General features: G+C 41.8%; 2 protein-coding genes and 1 long non-coding RNA gene across 3 annotated transcripts in view; all 3 read left to right on the forward strand.

Annotated features, from left to right (window-relative positions):
• The first annotated feature begins 2,190 nt into the window (after positions 1 to 2,190).
• Positions 2,191 to 4,509, forward strand: LOC144467012 (uncharacterized). The gene is made up of 3 exons (XR_013493403.1): positions 2,191 to 2,282; positions 3,515 to 3,606; positions 4,236 to 4,509. It is a non-coding gene; the product is annotated as an uncharacterized LOC144467012 (long non-coding RNA).
• A 343-nt stretch (positions 4,510 to 4,852) lies between these two features.
• Positions 4,853 to 12,714, forward strand: LOC117256974 (uncharacterized). Its single transcript, XM_078175173.1, has 10 exons — positions 4,853 to 5,202; positions 6,212 to 6,571; positions 6,801 to 7,166; positions 7,308 to 7,667; positions 7,787 to 7,995; positions 10,050 to 10,198; positions 10,300 to 10,542; positions 11,723 to 11,882; positions 11,999 to 12,074; positions 12,177 to 12,714. The coding sequence occupies exons 3-10, from the start codon at positions 6,818 to 6,820 to the stop codon at positions 12,185 to 12,187; spliced, it is 1,557 nt and encodes a 518-aa protein (XP_078031299.1). The 5' UTR covers positions 4,853 to 5,202; positions 6,212 to 6,571; positions 6,801 to 6,817; the 3' UTR covers positions 12,188 to 12,714.
• A 4,240-nt stretch (positions 12,715 to 16,954) lies between these two features.
• The window catches only part of phactr3b (phosphatase and actin regulator 3b), a 65,318-nt gene continuing 57,379 nt past the window's right edge, over positions 16,955 to 24,893 (forward strand). Inside the window, exon 1 of the mRNA XM_033627022.2 lies at positions 16,955 to 17,227. Within this exon, the coding sequence (XP_033482913.1) occupies positions 17,119 to 17,227 (109 nt within the window). The 5' untranslated portion in view covers positions 16,955 to 17,118. The remainder of the gene's footprint in view (positions 17,228 to 24,893) is intronic.

Below are 24,893 nucleotides of genomic sequence, written 5' to 3' on the forward strand. Positions count from 1 at the left end.
ATGGGTGTTAAATAATTGCTCTACAAAAAAATGGAGTTAACATGGTGTGATGATGACCCGGTGCTGATGTTACCAAATAAAAGAGAGAAGAAAATGAAAACGTGGTACATCTGATACTGAGAAGAGGGCAAGAATAGATAGAATAGACTTTCACTGCTTAGTGTGAGAGTTAAAGTTGTACTATGGCCACTTTCTGCTTGGAATGTCAAGAGAGTTCAAGGTTTTTGTTGGTACAGTTGGCTAATGCAGACTTGCTGTATATTGTACACTCGCTGTAGTACATTCACTGCACTGCCTTAATAAATGCACACACAAGCTTGATTGTTCACAATTCAAAGAAGTTTGATTGACCTAACCTTTTGAACCCATTATAGTAGAGAAATCATCATCAAAAAAAAAAAAAAAACTACCAAGAGACACTGTGTCTGGAATACTGTGAGCACTCAAAGTACACACTGTTTTAGTACTAATGTATAGTTTTTTCTTCATCTCTTTGTTTCTCAGGCCTGCATAGTGTTAACAGGTATGTTCTAGATTGTTTTCTGGATATGGTTTTTAATCCTGAGGCCTTGGGGAAAAAATCCAATTTTTTTTGTATCGCAGTAGGAATTTGATTTTCCTTTTTCAGAAAAAATGTTGTGTAATGTTCTGCATACTGGCTTATAATCAAGTCTTTTTCAGTCACCTTGAGACTGTGAAGACTTTCACAACGTGTTAGTAAAATTATACCTTTGTATAGGTCATAACAACCTGTAGTACAGAAAGGCAGGACAACTGATCTACTTCTATTACTATAGAAAATATTATATCCATACAATTTTGTTAATTTCCAAAATGTTGTCAAGCTTGGGCTATGACTGTATGTTACCACTATCTTGTAGAGAGATAATCTGTAATATTTAGAATAAAATGCATGTTGTCATAAATTGATCTTTAATTCATAAACCCAGACTGAGTTGTTCTAATAACTTGGGGATGAGTTCAGTCGCATAACAAAGACACGCACCACGAGTTTACAAACAATACTCAGGAGGGTAATCAGCCAAACATTGTTAATCAGTCTTTGATCTTTTCCTGGTTTTGGAATAAGGACAGCAAGTGCTTGCTTCATGGCTGGTGGAAGGTTATGACTGAACAGCTCATGAGGGCACCTAAACCAAAAGTTGTCTTAAATTACTTAAAACATGTTTGTAAAAACAGACATGAAACGTTTTGTTTTCTCCCTTCCTCTCTTTGAATTCACTGATTTGCCAGTTCCATTACCTTTTGTATCCTCCTTGCTTCCCTCAGTTCCACATTCTCCTTTGTCAGTGTCCACCAATTGTTGGTCATCCTCTCCACTGATTTTTTTTGCAGACACTGATCTCCACCATATTGAATGCAATGTTGTTACAGCTTTCCTCTATCGTGCCCTTTTCTTAAAATTTTTGGTCTGGTTCCACAAAATGATCAGTGAAGGATTGAATGGCAGCTAGCAGGGTGGCATTAGATATTGGTCGGACTCCATCGCATCTGTCTGCATTCTTTTGGAGGTTTTGGTGTAGTCATTAACTGGGGGCTTTGCTTTTTAAGATATTTCTTTGGTGACAAAACAGTTCAGATGTAGTTTTAAAAACTGTCAAGTGTCTTCTCAGCCCACTATCTTGCCACACTCAGACAATTTGTTGTGATGAATGCTTTCGTGTGGTGGACCTTAACACTACAAATGTAGTAATGTGGAGACAGAAACTTTATAAACAGTCAATCACTTACAGTTAAAGAGTAGAAAACAGGCTGCCTAAAATATTAAGTCAATTTTATTTTTAAGTCTTATTCAACACCAGTAAAATGACTGTAGGTGTGGACAGATTTTGTTGACCATGTAGTATTTTCTTTACAGATTTAATTTGAAGCTTGTATATGCTGTTTGCACGGCCTTTTACATCACCCCTCCTCAAGGCTATGGATAACTTCTTAACAGTGCATCCAAACAAGATGAAAACCTGTAAAAGGAATACTTTATAATTTAATACGGCATTGTGGTTTAAGGTTTGAATCTATTTAATGCTTGCCTTACTATATCAATAACTTCTTCAAAGAATTATCTTGGCTGCCATTTAAAAACAAGCTTTTATCTTTATAGCAACCTGATCTGGGGCAGATAAGATGGCACACCAGCGAGTCCCTTAGAACACCCTGTGGACTCAGGCTGGCAGCACAGGCCTGTAGCTTGCAGAGATTTCATTCTTCAGCTCTGGCAAAGCACTGCCAGTCAGTCCTCAAAGACCACACACCTGGAAAAGGTAAGAAATTAATGATGACTATGATAACAGAGGCAGCAGCAGTGGTGATAAATAATAGTTTCACATTCTGTGGTAAAAATGAATCCTGATTGTTCAACTTTAATATTGATTTTGTGTTGTCAATAAAAGTGATATATTTTCTCATAGATAGTTGTATACATTATGTGTATTTTGGGCACTGTAGCAGAGTTTTAAAATTGAATTCTGTAGATTTGTGTTTGCATTTGTACCTGTAATTCCAGTCAGAAGAGTGGTACACTAGTTTGGTGCACATTCTTAAAAAAGGCTTTTGATACTGTCAACCTCTGCAATTTACCAAGCAGATTACACTGTCTGGGTTTGGATGATCAGAAATGGTTTAATGCATATTTATTTGATCGATCAGATAAGATCTATCAGAACACAGAAACTCTGTACTGATGGTTTTAACATCAACTTCCCTTTTCATAACCAAGGAGAAACCACATCATTGAATGCTTGGTTCTATCATTATTTCATAATTATAAATATTATTGCTCAAACACAGACTTACACTATCTATTTACGCAGAACTCAAGACATGTTTAGGTTACAGTCTACTCCTCTTAAATCTCTGCATAATCTCAAACTTGCAGATAAGATGAAACGTGTTTTATTCACAATAACCCACAGTTACATCCCCCTGCCATCCATACAGTACATATAATGGTACCAGAATTGAAGTTGTTCAATTTTATAAATATCTGATCTATATATATCTTGGTCATATAGCAGTCTTACATTTAAACACAGAATCTTTTTTATATTGGGAAAAACAGTACATTTTTCTCTTAACAACAGGAAAACAATTGTGCAATTGCCCCTTAAAATCTGGGCTTGAGTATTGAAATCTCCTGCTGCTCATGTCACCTTAACAGGAGATAACGATTATACTCATCACTGTGAACTATCGCTGATCCCAGGACTGTGTACTCCATGAGTAAATATTGTATTTGGAAGGGCTGCTTTGCACCATATAAATTGAATAAATCACAACAGACCTAAAAAAGTATCTCAAAAAATTACTTAAAAACCTTTTCAGAGTTGTCTGTGAATGTTTCTGATGCTGCATGTATGTGCGCGTGAGTGACTGCCTGCAATTTTTGTCTTATGTCTGTTTTTATTTCTTTTGTTGTACTCAGTTCTCCCTTGCAAAACAGATCTTTATCTTAAGTAAGGATGAAGATAATATCTCTTTTGTCCTTTTATGCAAGGTTGTGTCTTATTTCCCGTTTGTGGCCCAAAGGAAAGATGACTCAGGGTATACTGTTACTCCTGGTTTTGCAGACTTTTACAGGATGCACAGGTAAAATGTCTGACATGTCGAAGTGGGACGAGTGGGTTGGTTTGTTTGTCTGCTTCCAGTTAGTAGGAGTACCCTCCCTTGCTGGAGTGTTTTTCCATGAGCTTCACATAGTTGTGTTGTCAGTCATAGTAGGTGTTTCAGGAAGTTTGAGGTTCAGTTGAGAAAAAAAAAAAAAAAAGGAAATATTTCCAGCCGCTGAATAAAGACGTTTGCATTGTCCAAGCTAGCTTGCTACATGCACAGTGATAATGAAAATTAATCTGGGATCAAATCAGTATGGGGTTGACAACAAAAGTAAGGTTATTTGTTTTAGGGGTAACTGTGATATTATTACTGAAATTATATTAGTCATTTGTTACTATACTGGTCAGTAATATTGTTACTTTGCCCTCAGACCACCAAACATTGCAAAACAAACAAAGCAAAAACTCATACTTTAACCAGACAAATACAGGTACACAATATCCCAAGCATAGAGACTAAATCTTCTTCTCAAGTCTAAAAAACTAGCAAAAATAATATCTCTGAATATCTCTATTCTCTGAAGTTTAATGCACCTATAAAACAAAATTTTACCTTACATGCCAGCCCTGATTTCTGTTACATGCATGTAATATCTTCATTTTCAGTTTCTCAAACCTCACCACCAAGTCCTCCGGTGAGACTGGTCAACTCTACCAGCAGCTGCTCAGGCAGAGTGGAGCTCTTCCACAATGGCCAGTGGGGAACGGTGTGTGACGACAGCTGGGATTTTAATGATGCTCAGGTGGTTTGTCGACAGCTGGGCTGTGGCAGGGCTGTGGAGGCACCAAGATGGGCACATTTTGGGCAGGGCAGTGGAGAAATTTGGTTAGATGACCTTCAGTGTTCAGGGAGTGAGTCCTCTTTACAAGACTGTCCACATCGCGGATTAGGGAACCACAACTGTGATCATAATGAAGATGCTGGTGTCATCTGTGAAGGTAAGTGTGTTTTCTACTTCGCGTACACTAAGGTAGTTATTGCTCACACATGGAAAAGAAATTAATTTAAATTTGAGTCTAATATTATACCGTAGAGAATGGAAACTGAGGCTTCCAGCACAAAAAGCCACACACACAATTACAGTATGTCTTTGTGTTAAGGCAATTTTCTCTGAACTAAGGGAGCTGAAGGATGAAATGTTTGAGCTATATTGGTGGAATTGAGCATTTCCTCCATCAGTTGCTACAGACATCACCCTTTGATTTCAAACAGGTACTGGCAGTACATTTTCTCCAACCTCACCTGCTTCAACACCACCAAGTTCTCCAGTGAGACTGGTCAACTCTAACAGCCGCTGCTCTGGCAGAGTGGAGATCTTCCACAATGGCCAGTGGGGAACGGTGTGTGACGATTTGTGGAATCTGAATGACGCTCAGGTGGTTTGTCGACAGCTGGGCTGTGGCAGGGCTGTGGGGGCACCACAAAGTGCACGTTTTGGACAAGGCACCGGACCGATCTGGTTGGACAGTGTTCAGTGTTCTGGAAATGAGTCATCAATAACAGACTGTGCACATCAAGGCTTTGGGTCCCACAACTGTGCTCATTCTGAGGATGCCAGTGTAATTTGTGAGGGTAAATTTGTTATTTCATTTTAGATACAATCAAGTTGCCATTGCTTGCACATGGAGTAATCCAATTAATCTTTAACTCTATTTTACACTACAGAAGGGAAATAAAGTTCCACCACAATAAGCCAAACACACAGCATTACCTTTAACCACATTAAGATTAGTGCGAAAGAATGAAATGATTAAGTGCACCCAGGACTGGGCTATATTTATAGTAAAGCAACATTGTGATATGAGATGAGATATCATCTTTAAATCTGGATATTGTAATATAAGTTTAGCCTTTTCCTGGTTAAAGGGTGCTTTGCAGTAAAGGGATATAATTTTCTGAATTCACTAGACTGTTCTAGCTACTCTATTATTTCTCTTTACCCACATAGTCATTATATCCACATTAATGATTATTTATCAAAAATCTCATTGGGTAAATATTTTATGAAAGCACCAATAACTAACCCTATGATATCATTGCAATATCAATATCGAGGTATGTAGTCAAAAATATTGTGATTTTAATCTTCTCCTCATCACCCAGCCCTAAGTCAACATATTATCATGCAACAATGTGTATGATGTCCTACGAATTAGCGCCCCACAAATGACGTTACATACTTAACGTAAAATTACGTACTTAACATAAAGTTATGGAGGTTAGGTTTAGGCAAGTAAAATTACTGTAGCTAGGTTTAGGAAAGGAAATATGGTGATGACTTACCTTAAAATGACTCAGAGTTTACACAGTTCCAAACACCTGTCTCCAAGGGTCTCCATTGTTATGTAATCGCAGCCTTCCTAAATATGTGGGCTATGCACTAATTACTAGCTCATAATTACGTGAGATATGTACAAATTTTGGTGCATTACTTTTAACAGGAAAACATACAAACAGTGCATGAGAACTGCCTGCCTAAGGACACCTATACTGTTGAAACAGCTTTTTGTCCTTACTGGTGGTGGCATAGCAGCCTACTGTTGCCATCTGGGCTCACCAAGTTTTCTTTTATTGTAACCAGAAAGTTACAGCACAGTTTCTACAACCACTCCTGCTCCAACACCACCAAGTTCTCCAGTGAGACTCGTCAACTCTAACAGCAGCTGCTCTGGCACCGTGGAAATACACTACAATGGACGCTGGGGGACAGTGTGTGATGACATCTGGGGACTGGCTCATGCTCAGGTGGTTTGTCGACAGCTGGGCTGTGGCAGGGCTGTGGCAGCACCAAGAAGTGCACATTTTGGACCAGGCACTGGACCAATCTGGTTGGATAATGTTAATTGTTCAGGAAATGAGTACTTACTGACAGACTGTGCACATCAAGACATAGGATTACACAATTGTGTCCATGACGAGGATGCTGGGGTCATCTGCGAAGGTAACTGTTTAGGGTATGCATACTTTGAAATAATACATAGTCAGAGCTCTTAGCTTTTGAATTTTGGGCCAGCTGTTTCCCCTTGCCTCCAATCTTTACGCTGAGCTTACCTAAATTTATGTAATTCATTATTTCATGCCAGTCTGACCTGAAATATTGAATCAAAACAATATTTGAGTCATCCTCCAAGTGGTATGTATGTTCATTGATATTTTTCTTTGACCTCAAGCAGACATCAGCAGCACAATGTCTGCAACCTCACCTGCGCCAACACCAACACCAAGTTTACCACTGAGACTGGTCCACCCCAACAGCCGCTGCTCTGGCAGAGTGGAGATCTTCCACAATGGCCAGTGGGGAACGGTGTGTGACGACAGCTGGGGACTGGCTCATGCTCAGGTGGTTTGTCGACAGCTGGGCTGTGGCAGGGCTGTGGAGGCACCACAAAGGGCACATTTTGGACAAGGCACTGGACAAATCTGGTTAGATAACCTTCAGTGTTCAGGTAATGAGACATTAATAACACACTGTACACATCAAGGCTTTGGATCCCACAACTGTCATCATGGCGAGGATGCTGGTGTCATCTGTGAAGGTAATTGTTGTTTTTTTCTGCCTTAAGTTTTTAATTTTCTCTGAACTGAACTGAAATGATTGAGTACAGCTGGTGGAATAGGGCTTTTAGTCTCTCAGTTGCTATGTGAGTTTACACTGATTCTCCTTTGACCTCAAACAGATACCAACAGTACATTTTCTTCAAGTACACCTGCTTCAACACCACCAAGTGTTGGAGTGAGACTGGTCAACTCTAACAGCCACTGCTCTGGCAGAGTGGAGATCTTCCACGATGGCCAGTGGGGAACGGTGTGTGACGACAGCTGGGGACTGAATGAAGCCCAGGTGGTTTGTCGACAGCTGGGCTGTGGCAGGGCTGTGGAGGCACCACAAAGTGCACGTTTTGGACAAGGCACTGGACAAATCTGGTTGGACAGTGTTCAGTGTTCTGGAAATGAGTCATCAATAACAGACTGTGCACATCAAGGCTTTGGGTCCCACAACTGTGCTCATTCTGAGGATGCCAGTGTAATTTGTGAAGGTAAATGTTTATGCATATTTGAAGTACTCAAGTCATCATTTTAACTTTTTTTGTTGTAATATTTTGAAATCATACAGCAAATTTAAGAGGGGTTCTTCTTTTTTGTTCCACGTTTTTAGAACATCAACTTCTACTCCAGGCAGCTCAGCTCGTTTGCTCCCCTTATCAGCTTGAAGTTGGTGTGCGACTGGACAGCCTGCTGTCAGCTGGTTTGAACGCATACTCTGGTCAGCTGGCAGCCCCTTACTGTACAGGCTACAGAATGCATGGTAATACTGTGTGGTACCAAGTGGCACGTCAGGCTGGCATCTGCGGAACTGTACTTACGGTGAAAATTGATTACTTTTATACAGCTTTATTATTTGTTAATTCATTCATTCATTCATCTTCTAACCACTTCATCCTCTTGAGGGTCGCGGGGGGGCTGGAGCCTATCCCAGCTGACATCGGGCGAGAGGCAGGGTACACCCTGGCCAGACTATCGCAGGGCTGACACATAGAGACAGACAACCATTCACACCTACGGACAATTTAGAGTTATCAATTAACCTAGTCCCCAATCTGCATGTCTTTGGACTGTGGGAGGAAGCCGGAGTGCCCAGAGAGAACCCACACTGACACGGGGAGAACATGCAAACTCCATACAGAAGGGCTCCCACACCCGGGATCGAACCAGCAACCCTTTTGCTGTGAGGCAACAGTGCTAACCACCACACCACCGTGCCGCCCTATTTGTTAGTTCTGTTCTGTTTATTCTGTTAAACTCCCTTCTCTTCAGCTTCAGTTAATTTGTTTGCTATGTATAATAGGGCTAAAGGGAACAAATAATTTCAGTTTTGATCCATCTTTTGATACATTTTTTGAATTATCCAGAAATTGTTTGGTCTACAAAATGTCCAAACAGAGTGTATGCCTCTACGAATTTATGAAAGCCCAAGGAAAAATTTCTAAATGTCTTATTTTATGCAAATAATGGTCCAAAACCCAAAGATATCTGGGCTGAAATTATATTTATAACTGTCACAGCATGATTCTACTAAACATAAACTCATGTTTAAAACAACGGAAAAGCTGGATTTAAGGGAGAATGCCAAAGCAAATTCTGTGTTGGTTGCAAGTGGATAGAGGAAGTTGGTGTTTGTTAAGTTGGGTAAGTTAAGTTGATTTCTTGCTGAAATCATTATCACCGTAGTCTAAGGTTGGACTGCTGCGAGACTGTGTTTACAACTGCAAAGCACAGTCTGTTTTCATGAAAACAGGAGAGGATGGATGAACCATGGATGGATGAAGGATGGATGTGTAAAATAATGGACGTAGCTACTGTTACATCACCCACTAGTTTGTGGAATCCTGTTTTGAAGCCTGAAGTTTGGCACTTTAGCCATCGCCATCTTGGATTTTTGGAGCCAGAAGTGACCATATTTCCATGAGAGGGTGGAGCTAACCCTAACACTCGCCTCTAGCTTGGTTAGGTCAGTTAATTTAGCATACAGACATAGTTAACTGTTATAATGCTAATGCTGATTTTCGTAAGCAAAAAACAGGCTTAAAACAATTAAAACAAAATGTACCCCAAAAACTACATCCGAATTGTTAGAGGGTCTTTTAGTACAACCAGTCGCTGAACAATAAACCTAACAAAAACCTTCAATGAAGTGAAAATATACTGAAGGAGTGGCAGCTACAGCTAAGCCCATACCCTGTGAATCTGGGGTAACGTCATAGTTACTTTACCTAAGCAATGATGTAGCTGTGGACAGCACCCCTTGTGGCTCAAAGTGGCCATGCTCGTAATTATGCGTAACTTTAAGTCTTAATAACATTAAAACAATTTAATTATATAAAAATTCACCCCCTGTACAGTTATCATTAATGGGAAATTAGCTATAAAGACCAAAACCGCTTTTTGTACCTTGCTGTGAACATGTACAATTCAGCTGTAAAGTTCGGCATTTTAACATGGGGGTCTATGGAGACGCTTTTGAAGCCAGCCTCAAGTAGCAACTTGAGGAGCTGCAGTTTTTGATACCTCCATTTTGGCTTTATTTTTCAGCCCCAGAGATTCTTGCTTGGGTATAGGCTGGCATGACAAGTAATAAAAGGGGTGGCTGAGGTGTGGCCCTACCCCAAAGTGTTCATTCAAGTGACAGCAAATGTGTTTATTCGTGAGGAAGACAGAAACTACTTGTAACTATATATTGTATTATAATCATTGACTCCAACTCTCCAACTTTAACTGTTATTAAACCCGTCTTTCATACAGTATGAAAGGTTTCCCAAAGGTTTTCAGTTACTTGCTGGCTGCACTGCAGCATGTAACTAAAGGCCTTATTCAATAACTATAGGCATTATTCAGCTGACTGGTCATCCTTTCTCTTTCAGACCAACACCACCCATGCCATTTACTCCAACTCTTTGTTTTTATACCCTCTGAGCAATGATACCTTGGGTTTACCTGAGATTATTCCATTCACCTGTGCCTATCCCTTGGAAACCAAAACCAGCCTAAACACTGAAATCAGACCACACCTGTGAGTCTTCTATTTCATTCCTTGACTATAACAACACGTTTAATAGATGTACATCACTGGAGGGGTGAAACACATCTCTGATTGTTTTTCTTTCTTAACAGCCCTGGGTATGGCCTCATGGGGTCAGGTTCCAGGCCCATAGCCAACATGAATCTGTTCCGAGACTCCAACTTTTCGAACAGCTACCCAGGGGGCCAGGTCATCCTGCCAGTGGGCTCTGCACTGCATGTGCAAGTGTTTGTGCCTGAGAATGATCCAAGCTTTGCAGTTGTTTTGGAGGACTGCTATATCACTTACTCCTCAAACCTTGATGATCCCATGCGATACTATCTCATCCATTATGGGCATGTGTCTCTCCAGATTTAAACTGAACAAAAATGTAATAAACACACTTTTGTTCATTCTCCAATTTTTCACAGGTTAAAGTTAAAGATCTAAGACTTTTTATGCACTCAATAGACATGTTTCTCTCAAATTTTTGGTTGCTAATTTGTTGAGGACCCATGTTGGTGAGCACTTCTCCTTTTCCAAGATCATTTTTCCACCAACAGTTGTGGCATAGCAAGATGCTGATTAAATAGTATCATTACTACACAACTGTGCCTTGTGATGGACAATGAAAGGACACTCTGTGCCGTTTGATCACACAACACAATGCTGCAAATGTCACAAGTTTTGAGAGAACATGCCATCGGCAGGCTGACTGCAGGAATGTCCACCAGAGCTGTTGCTTGTGAACTGAATGTTTATTTCACTACCACAAGATGCCTTCAAAGTAATTTCTGTGAATATGGCAGTACATCCAACCGGCCTCACAACCGCAAAATTTGGTAACTGCTGTTTTGTTTAGACCCTGGTGAGGATGACTAGCATGCAGATGAGCTTCCCTGAGATGGTTTCTCATGGTTTATGCAGAAATTCTTTGGTTGTGCAAACCAGTTATTGCATCCACTGTGTGGGTGGCTGGTCTCAGATGATCTGCCCTGAGATGGTGTGGTTACATGTGCTCTGCAGTTGTGTGGCTGTTTGAATATCCTGCCAAATTAATAGAAACGACAGTGGAGACGATTATGGTAGTGAAATGAACATTCAGTTTACAACCAACAGCTCTGGTGGACATTCCTGCTGTCAGCAGGCCAATGGCATGCTATCTCAAAATTTGTGACACCTGTGGCATTGTTTTGTGTGATCAAACTACACATTTTAGAGTGGCCTTTTACTGTGACCGTCCCAAGGCACACCTGTGTTGTACTTATGCTGTTTAATCAGCATCTTGATATGCAACACCTGTCAGGTGGATGAATTTTCTTGGAAAAAGACAAGTGCTCACTAGCAAATTTGAGAGAAATATATCTATTGTGTGCATAAAAAAGTCTGAGATCTTAAATTTAACCTGGAAAAAATTGGGAGAAAAAACAAAAGTGTAGCATTTAAATTTTTGTTTAAAAAGATAGACAAGAATCAAAAATATAAAATCAGTGCTGATTTGTTATGGTCCTAATGACTGTCTGACATCATTGCCAGGTGTCCTACTGACTCTCATCATGTGTCAGTGGTTGAGAACGGCCTGTCCCTCCATGCTCGTTTTTGTGCCCTGCTCTTCCCTATCCAGGGTGACAACCCATATGTCTTCTTACACTGCAGAGTACGCCTGTGTGATAAGAGGAGCCAAAACTGTGTTCCAGTGAGTCAGATACTCATCCTCTCACTCAGTCAAAATAATCAATCAGCAATCAGTGCTTTATACCCAAACACTGGGTATAGGTCTCTTATCACTCTAATCCTCCTCTCACCTTACAGCGCTGCAGAGGAAGGACACATCGCTCTGTTGACTACTCAGCTCAGCTCGATCCCGTCACCGTTGGACCAATCATCTGTGAGTACAAAATACAGTCTGGTATCTGAGCTGAAGTCTCAACACTGTGAACTGTATGGAAGTTATAACCATCTTTTCTTTTCCTCTCATTCTGATCTTTAGGGAAGAACTGACATCTTCATGGAACAAGCTGTTAAACACTGCCAAGTGATGCACACACATTTTGATGATATTTTTATTTTAGATGTTGCATGATTTAGACTTGATCACTGATATAATTTCTGTCACTACATTATGTAGGCTTTGATCAATGGTGGCTGTCTTTTAGCTCGTTAGCAGCAACACTTTTGCATGTCCTGACCTGTATTATTCTATAATAAAAATGGTACACCAATTGAAGTATGCATTAACGAAACCCCGAGTTGTAATAAAGATTCGTGAGTAAATATGAGTCTGCCTGTTCTAAATAAAGAAATGGCAAAAAAAGAAAAAAAAATCTCTTGATTATGTTCAATCAGTGCAGTTAATAAAAACACCTTCTCAAAAGTTACCAGAAGATTTACTGTGACAGTAAAGGTGATCTTTTGTTACCTGTTTGTTGGCCCTCTCATTTGTTGTCACAGAATAACTGTTTTTATAATAATATTGCTATTTTAATAAATATTATTCATCTGCACTGCAGTCATGAATACATATGAACCAATGCATCATCAAAGCATGACACAGGCAGAGCCTACCACCATGTGGACAGACAGGTGTATTGCATGCTTTGATATGATACTGGCTTTGATACCCATATTGCTCCCCAGTGTTTCCATCCAGTTTTCTGACCCAAACACATTGTGTGTATCCTTGAGGCCTAATAAACACACTGAGATGCATTTCTGTCATCAGAAATTTTTGCAAAGCAATTTTTTACAAGAATTTAAATGCATAGCTAATCCTCAGGGTTAGTGTTTAGGCTATTCCTTCAGATTTTCAGTACGACTTTTGGGGCCCTTTGACTATGAAATGCTAAGTTAATAACAGCTACTTCACCCAAAGGCTCTGGCTTAGGGGGCCGCTGAGTCCATGTTCCCCTGGGCCCTTGGGCCTGTTTGTTAATCCACCCATGGAAAGAGCCAGGTGTTCTAACGCAGCTGATTATCTTTTGTATACATTTAAGTGAGAGTTTCATGCTCATCCAAGCTTTGGAACCATTCCAATTGTCAACCACATAACATGATGCAGAAAATTAATCAGACCTACTTCTGCTGTCATGTTTAAGTCTATTTATCCATAAATTTGTGTTTCCCCTTCCCTTAACCTGCTACCAACCTTAGCCCTATCCACAGCAAGCTATCCCTGCAAGGCCTCACCCTAACATGGTGATACTCAACTTAGGGCCCATGGGCCAAATCTGGCCCACAATGCCAGGTGGCCAGCCAACCATCTTCTAACTCACAATGAAAATAAATTGATACACACTGGGTATTTTGTTTGTGCTTTTAATGTAAGTTAGGTGCCTAAGGGCATAAAAAGCATCAAAATAAAACTTGTTTATTAAAAAAAAAGGACCCCATGACAGAAGTCCAGGCTAAGCCCTAAATTTCCTCCTGCCATTTTTGCTAAAAATGTAAAGCAAGTTGAGTATCCCTGCAAGACCTACCCTAAGCCTTGACCCCATCAACAAAAGACTGAAATCATAAGTGACCCTAATAACTCTATTGCTGTGAAACTAAAGGCAGGACTGTGTATGGCATCATCCGCCTGCACACATGTATAGGTCCCTCGATAAAAACAAAATAGGAATGCACTCATTAACCTTTCTCCATAGTGCTAGTGGTTAAAATCCCATACAATAGCTTTAGCCTTACTCTTTTGACCTGTTCACATGGCTTATTCTCCCAGGCTAATCTTTTATTTTCTTCACCAATGTCCTCCATAAAAAAATCTTTTCACCTTTGCTTTACTTACTAAGTGCTTCAAGCTGAGACATATTTCAATATGTCTGACTTTGCTGACTCATAGTGGCATCACAAAAGGCACTACATGTAGTAGAAGACAAGGTACAGGAGAAAATAGTAGACACAGTTAGAGATGAGTTGGTGAACATAATGGAACATTCATCAGCTAAAGAGACAGATACATTCCTCAGAAGTTGGTTGTGACCAAAAACAGAGCTAAAAGAGAGTGAATATTGTTATATGAGTGTGTGTGTGTGTGTGTGTGTGTGTGTGTGTGTGCGCGCAAGAGAGCAGGAGAGACTTCCTCCTGGAGTCCAGTGTGAAAGTTATACTGATTAATTACTTGACGTTGAAAAGACGTTTATGTAAAATGTAAATTACTTGCCCTCTTGCAGTGGGTTTGCTAGTATATGCCCTTGAAAAATTAAGATGTCTTTATTCAAAACGATCCTCACTCATCACACCTATTTTGGTTTCCCTGCATTGGCCTCCAGTCTCTTTTCGAGTCCATTTTAAAGTGCATTTAATCACAAGGCTCTCAATGATCTGACACCGGAGTGTATAATTGAGCTTCTCACACCATACTGTCCAAACAGGCCCCTCAGGTCTGCTAGTCTGGATCTTCTAGCTGTTCCAGAGTCCAGGTTAAAAACAAAGGGTGATCGAGCCTTTTCAGTTCTTGCTCCTGAGCTCTGGAACAGCCTCCCACTGAGCATCATCAGCTGACTCTGTTCACGTCTTTAAATCTCGTCTCGGGGCGTCTTTGGCTTAGTGGATAGAGCAGGTGCCCCATGTACAAGGCTGTTGCTGCAGCGGCTCGGGTTCGAGTCCAGCCTGTGGCCCTTTGCTGCATGTCATCCCCTATCTCTCTACCCCTTTCACACTTGACTGTCCTGTCCATTAAAGGCAAAATGCCCAAAAAAAGATTTGGTCTCAAAACTTACTTTCACATATTCGCCTTTCCTGACAGTTGATAGACTTATTATGTGTGTGAGTGTGTATGTATATTTGTATTTGTATATACTTGTTTTCAATGTTACATTGCAGTATGGAATATGAGTAAACAGAATCTGTGTCTATTACAAAAAATAAAAAAGTTATATTGTAAAGGTGGCCACCGGCAAGTTCAGCCTAGAATAGGCCATTCTGGAGCCTTGTGGACACTTCCCAATGGTCAGTACGCCCCCTGTATGCAATGCTCACGTTAAGGATCAACTTCTTTTGCATACATCTTTAAAATACATTCACCGGCCACTTAATTAGATACAACTGTTCAACTGCTCGTCAACACAAATAGCCAAGCTGCCAACTGTGTGGCAGCAACTCAAGACAGGCTGGTCTGAGTATTTCAGAAACTGCTGATCATGTGGGATTTTCACACACAACTATCTCTAGGGTTTACAGAGGATGGTCTGGAAAAGAGAAAATATCCAGAGAGCAGCAGTTCTCTGAGTGAAAATGCCTTATTGATGCCAGAGGTCAGAGGAGAATGGCCAGACTGGTTCAAGATGATAGAAAGGCAACAGTAACTCAAATAACCACTGGTTACAACCAAGGTCTGCAGAAGACCATCTCTGAGCCAACAACACGTCGAAGCACCAGGTGCCACTGCTGTCAGCTAAGAACAGGAAACTGAGGCTACAGTTCATATGGTCTCACTTGGACAATAGAAGATTGTAAAAACAGTGCCTGGTCTGACGAGTCTCGATTTCTGCTGCAACATTCAGACAGTAGGGTCAGAATTTGGTGTAAACAACATGAAAGCATGGATCCATCCTGCCTTGTATCACAGGTTCAGGCTGCTGGTGGTGGTGTAATGGTGTGGGGGATATTTACTTGGCACACTTTGGGCCCCTCAGTACCAACTGAGCATGGTTTAAACACCACAGTCTACCTGAGTATTGTTGCTGACCGTGTCCATCCCTTTATGACCACAGTGTACCCATCTTCTGATGGCTACTTCCAGCAGGATAACGCGCCATGTCACAAAACTCAAATCATCTCACACTGGTTTCTTGAACATGACAATGAGTTCACTGTACTCCAATGGCCTCCACAGTCACCAGATCTCAATCCAATAGAGCACCTTTGGGATGTGATGGAACGGGAGTTTCACATCATGGATGTGCAGCCGACAAATCTGCAGCAAACAGGTGATGCTATCATGTCAATATGGACCAGAATCTCTGAGGGTTGTTTCCAGCATCTTGTTGAATTTATGACCTGAAGAATTAAGGCAGTTCTGAAGGCAAAAGGGGTCCAACAACCAGCTAACTAAATAGAGAGCAAGTGTTTTATTTTACCTACTGTGGTTGTCGCCCATTTACAGCTGCATACATTCTACCTTTTCTGGCTGTAGGCCCTCACACTTTATCCAATATGTAGATGATTCAGTCCAGTGGGAAAATGTCATTAAGAAAGTCCTCATTTCCTACCAATCCCAAGCGGACGTGAATTCAACGCTGCCTTCAGGGGCTGTAGGACATATCACTTTGATATTCTGGCCTACAGGCCACGAGCCACCAATACGCAAAATTGCCCCTAAAATGCTGATGAGAGTTTTGCTTGCACCCAGAAAAATGAGCTGTACAGTTAAGTGAACAACATTTTCCTCCGGCCCAAACATTTCGCACATGTGTTAATGCTGAAGATGGAGTTATTACTGTGGGCAGAGAACCTTTAGTTTCAGTTGCTGATTTAGTCTTTTTCTCCTGACATATCAGTACAGTGCAGTGACTCATACTGTAGATATATTAGCCTATGTTTGTCACCATGGCAGCGTCACTGCAATTGCAATTGGTCTAATAAGTCAGTGGGGGTGTGACGTCAATAACAGCGTTTGAAAAGGAGGTTTGTGTTACACAGATGTTATGCATCAGAAGCTCCCCTGCAATACCGGGACGATTTTATTTATTTATTTTAAAACGAAATGAACGTCACGAGTTTAGATTGTTAATATAGGGGTTTACGAGCAGCACTTGAAGGAGGCATGATGCTGCGCGCGTAATGGATTTCCCCAGCACTGCTGCTTATCGGGGACCAGGAGCTGCAGCTGCAGCAGCCCAACCACATTAAGATCTGCTCCACCACTTGATGCCGGTGACCTTGGCTAACGGTGATTCCGCCCCTCAGTCTTGCATTTTGCTTCTTTATTCACCATGGCATCCTCGGATGGGCTGGAGGAGGATTGCGTGTTGCAGCGGGGAAGATCTCAGAGTGACCCGAGCAGCATCACCGAGGTCCGCTTGGGGGACGCGCACAGAGCAGGTAAGAGGAGAGGGGGGAGAGGAGGTGGGGGGCTGAACGCATGTTGGACATCTGTCATCTGCTCGTTAGGTTGTGCTTTTGGCAGGTGCTTGAATAGGAAACACATCACGATGTCGGGGCTCGCCCGCAGCCGATCCCATCTGCGGTGATCCCTTTCCATTTGTATGCAACAAACGTAGGTTGTGTAAACGTGCGTCATTTACTATCCGCTACATATAATCACTGCTGTGCTGTGCTGTGGGCCTTATATATGAAATTGTTCCATTAATACTGGATGAATCAAGGAAAACTGTGTCATGCAACATTACCCAGGAGATGTTGTCCAACTGGTGTCATACCAGTTAAATGTATGTCTTTTCAGTGGTATAGTCATTTTATATCAATAATAACATGCATTGATTTCCTGATTCAGGGCTTTTGCAGTCCCATATGCTTACTTACAGTGTCATGTTATCTGGTCTCATCCCTTGCCTCGTTTATTACTCTCCATATAATCAAGCTGCATTGACAACCCTAAACAAACCCATAGCTGTCAGTTAGGCCCGCCTGCAGTTGATGCCATTAGTGCAATGAAAACCAGCATATCAAAACTGAATGTCCTCTATGTATGTTTTATGATCCTGTTTTTGTATTTGTATACTTCCAGCATGGGAAGATAGGATGTAACCTGCCATCACACATGGACTGCAGTATGTTGAGTTAAAGCTCATGAGAGTGCTGGTTGTGTATTTGGTTGTTTCCATGGTGATCCAAATGGCAGAAGGCAGCACTTGGCTCTCCAACTGTGAGCCGACATGGTGTTTGTCTGCTCCACTTACTGATCTTTTTTTTTTTTTTCCTTGTTCAATGCCTTCGGTGATGTACAGCAGCCAGCCATTCAAAGTGAAATGCCACTTAGACTGTGAATCGTGTTTATTTGCGAGATGGGATTCACATTTCCACTGGGAATCGCTGGGCCGGCATTCACTGCTGCTGAACAGCTCCCAAGCAGCAGTCCGAAGGTGTACTGTTTTGAAAGGTATTGAACAGTGGATCGATATGAAAGCGTGATAAATCACTCATTTTTACTTGCAGGCCCTTGATGTTTGCCAGCAGTCATTACCTACGTACTGTAGATTCAACTGGTCACATGACAGAGTGTCAGCAGAAAAAGTGATGAGTTGATACTGTACAGCTGTTGTATCTGTACAAATAAGGGGCTCAGTTACTGAATCACAGTCTGACGTGTGCGGGGGTTGCAGTATAATACATGAGACAGGATTCTTGGCTTCGTATTATAGCACACATATTGAGCTACACTTTCATTTTCACTTGTGTGTGATGTTACAGTCTGTTTGAACATCAGAGCATTTGACAGGGCCAGCTATCTTTAGATATGAGGGCCACAGCGATACTGCAAGAAGGATCTTCAAGTTCTCTTGGATATTGCTGTGTTCATGCCCTCGAATCCAGTTCTTGTCACGTTGTCGTGGTTGTTATGGTTACATAATAGCGTTGGTGTATGTGCAACCCTGAGACAACACTTGCAGGATTGTCCTGTGATATACTGTTCATTACCGTGTTAGGCTTAACATCAAATTCACCCAGATCCCCCCCTAAAGCACCGTAACAGATTTCATCTAAGGCTGACGTTTCCTGTGCAGCTTCAGGCAGACATGGCTCGGGCAATGCAGCACTGAAAACCCGCCTGCCCTCCCCCCACCCCTCCATCCCCTCTGCTTGGTGCTAACCCTTTCGTAGCCCTGGCACCCCTACTGCAGTTTTGGTACTGGCACTTGAAGAACTGTCTCCAGTAAAGGGCAGGGAAGGGGGAGTGGCAGATCTCTGGTGGTGGCATTATCATGGCACCCAGCTGGGCAATGTCACAGTGAATCAGCTGCACAATTGACAGGATTTAAGATACAAATGACCTCCTCCTTCTATCGTGATGCTTTGATAATGATGCAAGCATTTTGTCAATGGCACGTAGCCACAACCAAAACAGAAAAATCTCTTGTCATTTGTGCAGACTCAATACTTTTAAGGTTCTCATACTGCTCATCCCAGAGTCGTCTGAACACAGTGGACTCTGATTTAACCTGAATACATGTTTCACAGAATTGACATTGCTTTGCTGTACCAGCTAGAAACAGCAGACGGAGAACAGAACAATGCGCTATGGATTAAAATCTCTTTATATGGCCTACTATAATTTCATTTTGAGCATGTGATAAGCACTTTGTTCAGCGTATACAGGTTACAGTACATTACTAGCTGTGTTAGGAATAATGCGGAACAGCAAGTGCAGCCAAGACAGTTTAGCCCAAAGGTGGAACTTGTGCTGCATTCAAATTTTTGGCATATGCAGTCATTGGCAAGTGGATATTCATTACTTTCATCAGGAGAGAGACGGCGCGGGTGCAATGTGACACTTAACGTGCCTTCAAACAGAACTTGGCAGAATGACTCAAATTTATCCAACTTCTACAGTCTGCTGGCAGTGAAGGCAAGTGTGATTTTTAAAATGAAGCCAAATTGATGTATCCACATTAGTTTATGCACCTACCCAATTCTTTCATCAAGCAACAATGTTATAGCCATACAAGATATACCCAATAAATGGGTTTGGCTTTGAGTGAACTCACAGTTGTAGTCAATATCTAATGTGTAATTTGTCAGTTTTAGCAAAGTATCCTGGATCTGCTTTGACCTGAACTTAAAGCTGCACTAATCAATATTTTTATGGTGTCTGCTAGGTGCAAGCCTGGAGGGGGTCATTTGTTTGGTCGTGTGTGTGTGTTTGTGTGAGTGTGTGTACCTTGTCTGTCAGCAACTAATCTCTCACTGGCTTCACTGACTGTTTTATTACCATCATTGTGTGCTGACTCCTAACTTTCTCATGTTGCTAGTAGGGGCCGCAAATTTTTCAGAAATTGGCACAGCTAAAAACAAACAAACCTTAACCCACCTTATTGCAGGCCACATTTCGCCTTTGTTGTGGCTCAAAAACTGACAAACTAACTCAAAAAGGCTGGTCTCATTTTAAACTGGAGTATCTGCAGATTAATTCCATTCCTGATATGTTATGATCCAAGGTTAGGCACAATACAGAATGAATAAGTCAATTCTTTCTTCTTTGCTTCCATCTTGACCATGAGAGAACCAGAAGAGACAATTTCACCAGGCGCAGGTGCCCCGCGGTCTGGCTGTTAAGGCTGCAACCTGGTTTTGAGCCATCCACCATGCGTTATTCGCATTGTTTCTTATCACAGCAAGCAGTTGTTTTCAGTGAAAAAGCTTTGAAAAACCAGTTACATTATCTGCACAGTACAAAACAGCAGACAAAGTTAGACTAGCTTGCGAACAAGTTAGCCATAGCAACTTTATGTGTTGTTGCATTTCTCAGAGGTGGCCAAATAAAATCAGTTAATGCAGGCTGAAAGGCTAATTAAGGATATGATAAAATTGTACTCAACAAGTTAGTTGCTAAGATCTGGGAATTATCTTTTAGCAAGTTTAGCAGTTGGATAACTGGATGGGCTGTAAGAAAAAAAAAACACATTTAGACAAAAACGTAAAATCACTACACTTCCTGTTTTAACTTTCACCTACCATTCTTACCTTGGAAACACAGCAAGTGGTGGCAAATGCAGCCTGCAGCAAGCTGCCATGCAATGGCAATGAAATGTGGCATTTGATTATGTGGCAAACCGAAACCAAACTAAAGCTGGGCTTGTTTACCTTTGAGTGGCGAACTGTGGCCAGAGAATACCCACAGCCATTCAGTAAGCAGAGCCCTGTGACTCATGTGACATGTTGACCTATGTTACAAAAAAATTCCTCCCACCTGAAACACATGAACACGCCTCCTGGCCACAGAAAAATGTAATTAGTGAGGTGAGCCATACTTTGCCGCTGCTTGATGTATTTTTGGTGTTACAGTGGTTGTGTGCACACAGTTTGATGACGCAACAAGAGATTATTGGTCACAATTCAGGTGCATTCACTTTCAGTTTTACATCCAAATAAAGTAGTGTACCTCGATAAGTATGATTTACAACTAGAAATGATGGCCAAAACAACAAAAGCAAGACTCATTAGTCTGAAGTGGAATTTCCTAAATTTCCTTTGCATGAAATGAAATATTAGAAATGAATAGTACATAGAATGGATGTTTATTTTTTATTGTCAAAATGTGCATATTTAAGGTATTTTGACAACAAGTAGGCTTCTATGGTAAAGTCCTGACAATTATTGACACCCTGATGTTAGAGAGTCGCCTGAACACAGCATCAAACTGGGGGTATCTTTTATGATGCATATAAATAGAAATGATCGAGGCGCCTGCAGGAGTCTCTTCTCTAGCTCCCCTCATCTCCCTATTTGAGCTGGTGCTGTTGCACTAATCTGACATGCTGCTCTAACATGAAAGGCTTTCTCCCTGGACTGCTCTGCTGTCCTCCAACCGCTACACACCCTCCACCACCATCACCGCCGCATCCACACCTCTCAGCTACTGATAGGCGTCAGTTTAGTCCTCTCTTTCAGTCACAGGAGGCAGAAGGGGCCTGATGAGGAGATTAGGACTCCTTTTATTTGATTCAGGGTGCCTCATGTTTTATTAATCAGGAAGCCTATACATGAGCCAGTTTGTCTCATTCCATATTCAGAGCTGTGATTGAACAGAGAGAATAGCAAACCTGGCACCTGGCAGCTCACTCCTACATGCATGTTCAGCTCCACATGGAACATGTGCAAAATCTCTTCACAGCTACATGAGTCATTTCACACTAAGAGATCTGATGAAAGGTGTGCACAGCCGGTATCAGAGAAAAATAACAAAGCAATGTCCCTTCCATTGTACACAGTTGTTTCTATGGAAATTTCAGCTTTAAAAAATTTGGCTATTGATCATGTCATAAAGGTGACTAAATCCACAGCACTGGCCGAGCTCATTGAAAATGTATTCTAGTGTTCTAATTTTTGTTAACACTCCATGAAAAGCACCATAACAGAATTGGTAAGAGGCTGAGGGTGTAGCTCTGGATACTGTTGAGGGTCCAAGAGCGGATCTGACATCTCTGGACCCCAAGTCTGTCCGCCAATGGGAAAAGAGTAGGCCCCCATGCATGGAGTGTGTGACTTGCTTGTTTTTGTATGATTTATGTCATCATATAAAAGCAATACAGGAATACTTTTATGGTTTATTTAACTCCTAATGCTCGGTTAGAGGGTAATAGTCATGTGACCTTGCCACAAACTAGAGTTGACGGCCATGCTAGAGGCTTTGTGAGGCTTTGTGAGGCTGTCTTAAGGCACCACTGTGCCAGGTATAATGTTCACCGTCTTAGGTAAGCACATAAGCCTGCTAATAATGACTACATACCACAGAAAAAGTATATCTGAGACTGACAGGCTATTGTGACCTCATGGTCAGATGCAAAGTCAAGAGCAGTGTGTAACAGTGGTGTTTGGACCTAACTGCAGCAAACAGATGTGTTTGTAATGAGGTTTACTGTGACAGCTCAGCAGGTACAGTGCAGGGCAAGTTAACAGTCCACAATACAGTCCAACTCTCTAGCAAAGTCCCTTCACAGAGTCTTTGGCAGCCCGGCTGGTTTGGCAGGCCGAACTGGGCTGAGAGGCAGGTGAGTGAGCATGGGTGCTAGCCAACAAACACCGTTCAGTTCAACAGCAGGCAACGGTACTGGGGAGGAGCAGGCATGGGACGCAGTCAAGGAGGCAGAAAATCTGGAACCAGGTAAATAAATAGTGCAAACATACAAACCAGCAGGGAGCAGGCAGAGGGCGGTTCGGGCCAGGTGGAAGGTGGGGAAGCGATCGCGTAAGTACTAACAGGACACAGAAACAATGGCAAGTGTGGAGACACGGTGACAATCTCTGGACCACAGGAAACCACAGGTAAGCCCACTGAAACACTCACGCTGTAGTGTCATTGTCAGATGAAACGCCAAGCAGCCACAGGCAAACAGGAACCAAGGATGCGGAAGCAGGTCTTGTGGTCAGGGACAAAAGGCTGAGGTGTTTACTGGGCATCAGACAAAGCAGGCAGGTCAGAGGCAGGCAGGGTCCACAATAGGAAATCAGTACGGAATAATGTGATGGAGAGTCTTGCATGAGTGGCGAAGAACAATTTGGCAAGGAGTGACTAAGAGGCTGAGGTATATGTACTGTATGAGGAACAGATGAACCGAGTTGGCTTGACCATTTGGGCAAGGTAGACAGAAAGGAACGGGAAAAGTATAGATAGGTGATTGGTTGGAAGGTAGGCATGGCAGAGAGGCAGGATGAGTGACTGAGTGACTGTGCGTGCAGAATAGAGCTAGTGACCAGGAATGCAAAGCTGTGACACAGTACCAAAGTGATTGCAGTTCAAAAAACAAGTAGCTAATGTGAACCTTGTGGTGGCAACACAAGAAAAGTCAGGGGATCACCAAATCAATAGTATTCATCTTTGGGGGAACATGTATGTCTGCACAGAATTTCATTGCAATGCCCTCCAAACGTTAGCTAATGTGCTGTTAAAGATTAGCTTCAGGGTTGGTTGTCCGCGCTCACCTTTGCTGAGAGGTAAATCCAGTCGCAGCAGCCCCACACAGGTCATGTTTGCAGGGGTGTTGCCAGTATTTTGAGTGTCTTAGGCTAGACCTCTGTCAGGGGCTTCATGTGTACTTTATATCAACCAGGATGGATTTATTTTGGTAACTTAGTATTTATTTTACACCCAGCACACTACAAGACAGTACATTTTCTTTCAACCTGATAAACAGGATTAAATCCCTAAATGAAAGAATGAAGAAAGAAAGATCAGATAACAGCTAATGGAAGTGACATACCTTGTGCCAAGACATTAAGTCTGCAGTGTGGACCCTCGTGAAAATAGCAAGCCTAGATGAGTCTGGAGAATTGATGAAAGACATATTAAACACCTGCCTGCTAGGAGAGGTCTAAAAATGCTGCTAAGTGGGATCAAGAGCAGTTGAAAGTGAATCAGTGGGTGAAATTGCCACAAGAGGGCTCTACTTGGCAGATAGATAGATGTTGCATAAATGAGGTAAGCTGTCACTGTCACAGCGAGTCCGGCACTGCAGTCACCAGACCTCTCACACAGAATAGGGACAAATGGTCTTTACAAGGTCATGCTGCATATAGAGTGGGGAAGCACAGACACTTTCTCAGGATTACTCAGCAATATACTGCAAGGCTTAAGAGGAGTTGGAATAGACTAAAGTGGGAAGTGCTTTAAGTGAATAGTCACTTACTGTCAAATCAACCCTCAGACTGAGACAGGGATGAACACTGTGCAGGCAGCTTCGAAATATTTTGAAATTCAATCAGAGGAGGTTAAAACGTAAAACTCCACATAGGAAACCAAACTTTGCTTAACTTCATACCCCTCTGTGGGTATTTTTAGAGCTGATGCAACTCCTCAGAGTTTTTTGGATCTCATGTCATCTCATTTCAAAAGTAGAGCATCGGAAAGCAGTGATGAAGGATTTAGCATAGACAGCATGGTGATGATTAATGTGGAGCATTGCAGAAGTGATGTGACTAATCTAGGACTACAGATGAGAATGTGACTTTGCTGAGACGGTAATAGGTTGTTCCATCAGTGAGTTTTACCCTTGAGTCTTTGGTGCAGCATTGATTCTTTTTTTATTAGCTG

Source organism: Epinephelus lanceolatus, chromosome 1 (assembly GCF_041903045.1).
Source record: "Epinephelus lanceolatus isolate andai-2023 chromosome 1, ASM4190304v1, whole genome shotgun sequence".
Classification (NCBI taxonomy): domain Eukaryota; kingdom Metazoa; phylum Chordata; class Actinopteri; order Perciformes; family Serranidae; genus Epinephelus; species Epinephelus lanceolatus.

Excerpts from the sequence above, each read along its gene's own strand:
- LOC117256974 (XM_078175173.1), top strand. The coding sequence starts at position 6,818 with ATGTCTGCAACCTCACCTGCGCCAACACCAACACCAAGTTTACCACTG. Across the intron at positions 7,668-7,786 it reads TGCCAGTGTAATTTGTGAAG|AACATCAACTTCTACTCCAG; the intron begins GTAAATGTTTAT and ends CCACGTTTTTAG. Across the intron at positions 7,996-10,049 it reads TCTGCGGAACTGTACTTACG|ACCAACACCACCCATGCCAT; the intron begins GTGAAAATTGAT and ends TTTCTCTTTCAG.